General features: G+C 50.5%; 1 protein-coding gene across 1 annotated transcript in view; it reads left to right on the top strand.

Annotated features, from left to right (window-relative positions):
* LOC115540850 (homeobox protein Meis1) overlaps window positions 1-7500 on the top strand; it is a 36654-nt gene that overhangs the window by 16607 nt on the left and 12547 nt on the right. The window contains exon 9 of the mRNA XM_030352440.1: window positions 3405-3481. Coding sequence (XP_030208300.1) covers window positions 3405-3481 — 77 coding nt within the window. The remainder of the gene's footprint in view (window positions 1-3404; window positions 3482-7500) is intronic.

Raw genomic sequence — 7500 nt, 5'->3', positions numbered from 1 at the left:
GGTAGGGAGTGAAGCTCTCTGGATGTGTCCCGGCCTGTACTTCCCCGCCCGACCCCGGCCCCACCCGGCCCGCGGGCTCCAAGCAGAAAGCGCTCCATTGGCTGGTTGTCTCTCAACAGGCAAAGCTTGCGGCAAAGAACATTCCACCTGGAGGGAACGTGAGAAGAGAAGGGATCCAGCTCCTCTAGGGGAGGCCTCCTGGGCTAGAGTCGGTTCACCACTAGCCTTTGAACAGACATGGGTACAATGAGAAGGTCAAAGGGCCCCCACTCAGACCTGACCTCAGGGCCCCACTTACAGCAGACCAGGGAGAGACCTCTTCCATGCTCTGCTCCGTCCCTATGAAGGGTGGAGCATCCAGCTGCACCCGCTCATCCAGCTCCAGAGTGGAAACACGGCTGCCCGCTGCACCCTGGGGGCCGCTGGCTGGAGGGACTCTGGCCAGACGGACTCTCTGGTCCAGGGCTCCTCTCTCTCAAACCGCCGTCCGTTCTGTCAGACTCACAACCCTTTTAAACCTGAGGGAGCCGTGGGGATTTTTGGGGGTTTGGAGGGGGATCACCTTTCCACCAGCCCCACTTCCTTTTAGACACTGACTTCAGACCAGCTCACTGCCGGCGCTTCTTTTCTTTACCCCTCTCTTTTACTTTTCCTGATGCCAGTGGTTGCCACAACATACTTGTTGTATTTGTGTTCACCCCCCCCCCCCCAGAGAGACCGTGTGCACCCAGGTGGAGTGAGATGCTGGATCTCCTCCACCCAACCCCACCCTTTGGCCCCCAGGGCTTGGTTGGGTGCTGTCCCAGCATGTTTAAAAGCAAAGCGAGAGAGACTTTCATGAGGCAGGATGATAACATGCTCTCCAGCTAATAATGCAAGCCCCCCCCACCCCCTCCCTCGCCAACGGGAACATTAGACTCACATGACATCATCTACATTCCAACTTTCCTTACATGAACATTTGTCTTGGGCAACAACACGCAGTGAGGCCTCAGAGGAAACGTCCCAGTACTTCAGTTTGTTGAGGGAGAGCGGACGTTTGGTGATTTATGAGCTTAGTTACCACGCTCAATAATTAGATGGTTAGATGGTCGCGCTAAGTCTTGGCAGCTTGTTCGTTATGTTTGCTCCTGGTGCCGTGGAGCAACGTCCAGCCATCAGCTCCTCATCAGACACTGTGCTGTGAACAAAGCCCTCAGTAAGAGGAGCAGAGGAGGAGGAGCCGTGACTGAGGCTGTAAATCTGACGCAGCCACATTGTGATTAACACTCTGTGGCAAATCAAAAGGACTTTGGGAAAATGACCCACTAGCAGATCACATGGATAACAACAGACAAGCAAATGGGACGGTAACACCGGATAGCATTGTGTGTACGTGTGTCTTTGTGTGCGTGTACATGTGCATGTGTTTCTGTGTGTGTGTTTGCCTTTCTTTATGTGTGTGTGTATGCCTGTGACTGTGTTTGTGTATGTCTTTGTTTGTGAGTGTGTGTGTGTGTGAGCCTGTGTCCCTGTTTATGTGCGTGTGCATGTGAATGCGCATGTGTTTTTTTGTGTATGTGTTTGTGTGTATTTGCGTGTGTTTTTGTGCGTGAGTCTGTGTCTTGGTGTATGTGTGTGTGTCTGTTTGTGTGTGTGAGTCTGTGTCAGTGTATTTGAGTATGCGCATGTGTTTTTTTGTGTATGTGTTTGTGTGTATTTGCGTGTGTTTTTGTGCTTGAGTCTGTGTCTTGGTGTATGTGTGTGTGTCTGTTTGTGTGTGTGAGTCTGTGTCTCAGTGTATTTGAGTGTGCGTGTGTGTGTGTGTGTTTGTGCGCTTGAATCTGTGTCTTTGTATATGTGTGTGTGTGTGTGTGTGTGTGTGTGTATGTGTGTGCGTGTGTGGGTTTGTGTGAGTTTGTGTCATTGTGTGTGTACGTGGATGTGTGTGTGTTCGGGTTGGGGGTGGGGGGAGAATAAAAGACTTAGTTTCCACTGAAGAAATGGATGTGGTGTAGCTGGAGTGATGGCAGTGTGGACGTAATCCGAGAGCCCTTTGAGAAGACAGCGCTGTAAGAGGAGGAGAGAGCTTCTCAGCGTCAGAGTTGTGGTGGTTTGAGAACAGTCAAGTAGTTTTTGTATCCTATGTAATTGTTTCACAGTCTTTTTAAAGGACAGTAGGGCTGTGCATGTTTTATGTGTAACAGCTGGTTGCCATACACACAAAGCCATTCAGAGCCAACACAAACAAAGGAAAACTATAGTTGAAGCACTAGGCGCGATAAACACGGGAATCAAATGAATACAATGTCAACACAAGCATCATGAGCAGGGAAACAAGAAGGGCTGCACCAATCAAACGGGAGCGCCTCTCAAAACATTTAGTGCAGCAATGAGTGTGCCATTGAGTTTAGTGGCGTGGAAAGGCCCACGGTGTGTTTATTTCTCCTGGGTTGAGCTGGTTCAACAGCAGCATACTAAGGCCCCTCCAAACCCCACCACGTTGTGTTGAGGAGGTGGAGGAGGTGGAGGTGGAGGTCAGTTTGGAAGGAAATCCAATGAAGTCCAATACTTTTTGACTTTTTTAGGTGTGGGCAGAGGGGTGTTTTAAATGTACAATCTCCAAGTATTTCAAATAATTTGAGCTCATTCAAGTTTCTGGTGTGGTCCTGCTTGAACTGTAAATGGATATTTACATTGTGAAATATTAACACAATTCAGAACAATGGCTATTTCGGTCGAAATGTGTTTGATGTTATTTAAAATAGAGCACAGCACACCCAGGTATGCTCTTCCATACAAACATCATAAATACTATGTGAAGATGCTCCCACCACATACTTGTTACCGTTTGGAGACAGGGATGGGGAAACAGCAGATTACAGAAACACATGGATGGATAAAGTCTTGCTGGTCCTTTTCTCTTCAGGGAGAGAGACATAGAGGCCTCAGGGAGCCTCACAGCCCCAGGCCAGGTCCTTATCCCCCACTGTTAGGGAAACAAGCCGTCTTAGGGCTCATCAGGAGCAGTCGTAGCGTAGCATTACCCCCCCCCCCCCCCCCCCCCCCCCCCCCCCCCCCTACAGCCTCCCTAATTAATGGAGCTGTTTCTCCACTCCACTAAACTCCTTAATTGGCTCAGCATTTCTTAACCATTAATTATGCTCCATTTCATTCTCCCCTAATGAGTCCTGGCCACGCCTCTGTTTTCACCAGTGATTAGCAACCGCTCTTTGACTAGCACTCGCTGACGCTAACAATGACAACAACAATGTCACAAAGTTATGCTGGGTCTTGTTGTTCTTGCTCGCTACCATTGCTCGTTTTGAAATGCTTTTTTGCTGCTCTCATTTAATATCTCTCTCTCTCCTTCTTTCCCTCCCTCTCTCCCACTCCCTCCCTCCCTACCCCTCTCTGTATCTCAGCACCCTTATCCGTCGGAGGAGCAGAAGAAGCAGCTCGCACAAGACACAGGCCTGACCATCTTGCAAGTCAACAACTGGTGAGTGAGGGCCCCTCTCCTGTGGGGCTGTCCTAGGACCAGAGCCACGGTCTCCGGGCCCAGAGCCAAGCCCCCCGGGACCCCAGGCTCCCTGTGGCTAATGATTTGGGAGATTATACCTTAGGGGCCCTTTAATATTTCCCTCCCCCGCTGTTTGCGGGCGGATCAGGTCATTAGAGGGTGTTTGTTTGGACCGGGCGAGGGGAGTTCTGTTGTTTACTGATCATATGAGCAGAGCCAGTGGGGAACCAAACTCAACAGGTTGGTCAGTGTGCACCCAAAACGCTGACTTTGACAGTAAGCTGGCCGAAATACATAGCAGTGAGGGATAATTATTCAAACCATAATGTCCACCATGGCCATTTTCCTAAAATCAATGTAAATATAATGAATGGAATATTTACGTTAACTAGATCACGGCCTTGATATCAAATTATACATTCAGCTCCTGGTGACATCCCTGAATCAAAGCACAAATAGGCCTATATATATGTATATATATATATATATATATATATATATATATATATATATATATATATATATATATATATATATATATATATATATATATATAATACTAAGCTTCCCCTTTCCTTGACTCCTAACATTCCTGATGGAAAAATAATAAAATAAAGGTTGGCTGTCCATGCTCAGCACTAGCTGTTGTGAGAGCCACACACACACACACACACACGCAGTCACGCACGCACGCACGCACGCACGCACGCACATACACACACACACACACACACACACGCGCGCGCGCGCACACACACACACACACACACACACACACACACACACACACACACACACACACACACACACACACACACACACACACACACACACACACAGACAGGTGCCAGAGTGCATGTTGTGCGAGTGGGGCTGTAGCATGCTCAGCTGCACGCTTCTCCTCCCTCAAGGACTCACACTCATGCCTGGCTCAATGCCGGGGCGTGCTAGCACTCGGCTAGCGCTCTGCTAGCTCTGCTGTACCATGAAGAGAGAGAAGCCGATGATAGGCAGACAAGAGGACATGTTTTCACCACAAGGATCAGTAGCAGGGCAATATTACATTGATAATATATATATATATAATATATATATATATATATATATATATATATATATATATATATATATATATATATCACTGGCTACTGACCTTGATGGAGAAAACATCCAAGTCCAGTTCATTCCTCAACTCTGCTGGCTTTTGAGGACATTAATAACCCCCCACACAATACTTAAACTGTTGCCGTGGAAACTCCTCCTGAGGTTTTTTCTTCCTTATTCTGCTTAATGTGGGAGTGGAGAAGGGAGGCCAGGAACATACCACCTCTGTGAGAGGAAACCATCTCAGGACCATCGCGTCTCTGACATGCTGGTGTTCATGTGGAAGCCATATACAGTATACAGTATATTTACACACAGAATACATACTTAATACTCATACATTTATTAAAGGGCCTTCTGCATCTGAACGCTCAAGCTGAGATCAATTCAGTGGTCCCTGGTTTCACTGGGAAGCAGTAGTCACCAGAGTAGTTCTTACTGGGACACGGTAGACACCAGTGCGGTTCTTACTGGGACGCGGAAGACAACAGAGTGGTTCTTACTGGGACGCGGTAGACACCAGAGTGGATCTTACTGGGACGCGGTAGACACCAGAGTGGTTCTTACTGGGACGCGGTAGACACCAGAGTGGTTCTTACTGGGACGCGGTAGACACCAGAGTGGTTCTTACTGGGACGCGGTAGACACCAGTGTGGTTCTAACTGGGACGCGGTAGACACCAGAGTGGATCTTACTGGGACGCGGTAGACACCAGAGTGGTTCTTACTGGGACGCGGTAGACACCAGAGTGTTTCTTACTGGGACGCGGTAGACACCAGTGTGGTTCTAACTGGGACGCGGTAGACACCAGTGTGGTTCTTACTGGGATGCGGTAGACAACAGAGGGGTTCTTACTGGGATGTTCACGTGGGACCAGCAGGGAAACGCTTGAGAATAGTGAGAGAACTTCAGTGTGACAACATACACATGTCCTGGTGAACTTCTGCAGAAGGGCAGTACAGTATATGCTATGTCCTCTGACTGCCTCTCTCTCGCTCTGTCTCTCTTTGCCTCTCTCTCTCTCTGTCTCTCTCTCTCTCTCTCTCTCTCTCCCTCCCTCTCCCCCTCCCCCTCCTCACCCAGCCATCTTGGTGTCGGCTGGTCGCTGGTCGCTGCCAGTGGCTCAGCTCATTTTTGCTGTGTGTCATGGCTCTTTGCGTTTTTCAGTTTTCTGCGTGATGATATAGCTAAGTGTGTAGAAGAATGTGTTGAGTGTATAATGGGAGGCAATTGAGTGTGTGTGTGGGGGAGGGTTAGGTGCATCTGCGTTTGTGTGTGTGTGTGTGTGTGCATATGTGTGAGTGTACATCTGTGTGTGTGTGTGTGTGTGTGTGTATGGAGGGGGATGGGGTGTAACGGGTGTAAATGGCATTTTCACGGCAAACAGCTGGACTGGTTTATTTAAACATACCCAGGGGGGGGGGGGGGGGGGTTTGGTGCAGGGGCGGCATGGGGGAGGGAAGGTGGGCTCTGACCTGGGAATGACACCCGGGCAGGGCGGAGTCTAGGCTGTTTAATGGAGTAGTAGAGGAAGGTGGAGGTGGGGCCGGTGGTGGAGAGAGGCTACTGCCAGACTCAAAGAGAGAGCTGGGGCTGTTTGAAAGCCCAGGAGTAACGGTCAGCAGAGCCCAGACCTCAGCCCCACGCCCGCACCACCAACGCGCGCCAGCGAGCAGACGGGTGAGCGGTCCAAGGGGGGCCGCGGGCATCCGCCCCCCCCATACCCCTATACCGTAGGGACATTCTGGTGCTGCTGCAGCGCTAGCACCCGTGCTAATGTAAGTGTGTCCCTGTGTAGCTGTCGAGACCCCAAACATTGACATGTCTAGTTAAGAAACACTGAGTAGAACATACCCTCTTTGGATGATAAGTAAATGTATAATAAGTGATTAAAACACTGGAGCAGACAGGTGCTGTGTTAACGCCTAGATCCAATGTCAAGCCGCCGTCACCCATTGTGTGGGGAGGAAAGGAAAACAAACTCACAGTCGTTGGCAGTTTATGAGCCATCTAGCTGGAGGGAGAATGGGGCCACTATTGTGGGAGACAGGGGGCTGGGGGTGCTGTCGGGCAGGGTGGGGTGGGCCTTCGGCGCAGGGTCCCATAAACGCAGCCCCGCAGCGGGTCACCCAGGGGTGAGCGCTTAACTCCCTGAAGGAGGGTGCAGCCTCCCGGCCCCTGAGGAGCATCTGATTGGCTGCCAGACGGGCGGAGCCATGATGGCCGGTTGTTGGGCTCCTGAGAGCACGGGGGCCAGCAGGCCCTCGCTCTCTCCTCATCTCCTTCCTGCTCACCTCCTCCCTCCTCATCTCCTCCCTCCTCACCTCCTCCCTCCTCACCTCCTCATCTCCTCTCTCCTCACCTCCTCCCTCCTCCCTCCTCCCTCCTCACCTCCTCCCTCCCCTTCTCTCCCCACACTGGACTCCTTTTCTACCTCCTCATCCTGTAGATTTATTTCTCTGTTTGCTGTTCCTCTCCATTGTCCTTCCTTCCACGTCTCTTTTTACTTTCAGTCCACCATCTCTTGTTCTACTTCTCTTTTCTATCACGTGGGCCCTTTAGCCCTCTCTCTTGTTCCCTGTTGCTTTCTTTCTTTTATTCTCTTTCTTTCTTTCATCTTTCGTTCTTTCTTTCTCTCTTTCCCCACTGTTTACCCTCCTCTCCGCTGGCTCCGTCCAGAGAGCTGTTGGTCACAGCGTGTCCCCGGCTTTGTGCTGCGCTGGGCATCCCGTCAAACTCCTGCTCCTGTGGGGGTTTTTGGGCCCAGTTTCCTGTCTTGAGACGGTGGCACCTCTACGTGATCCCCCTCTGTTCTCCTTGCATCTCAGCCCCAACCTCCTCTTCTTCCACCTCCTCCTTCTCCTCCACCTCCTCCTCCTCCACCTCAATCCCAC

Source organism: Gadus morhua, chromosome 3 (assembly GCF_902167405.1).
Source record: "Gadus morhua chromosome 3, gadMor3.0, whole genome shotgun sequence".
In the NCBI taxonomy this organism is placed as follows: domain Eukaryota; kingdom Metazoa; phylum Chordata; class Actinopteri; order Gadiformes; family Gadidae; genus Gadus; species Gadus morhua.
Note: the sequence above shows the minus strand (reverse complement) of the source record. Positions and strands in the feature narration are given on the sequence as shown.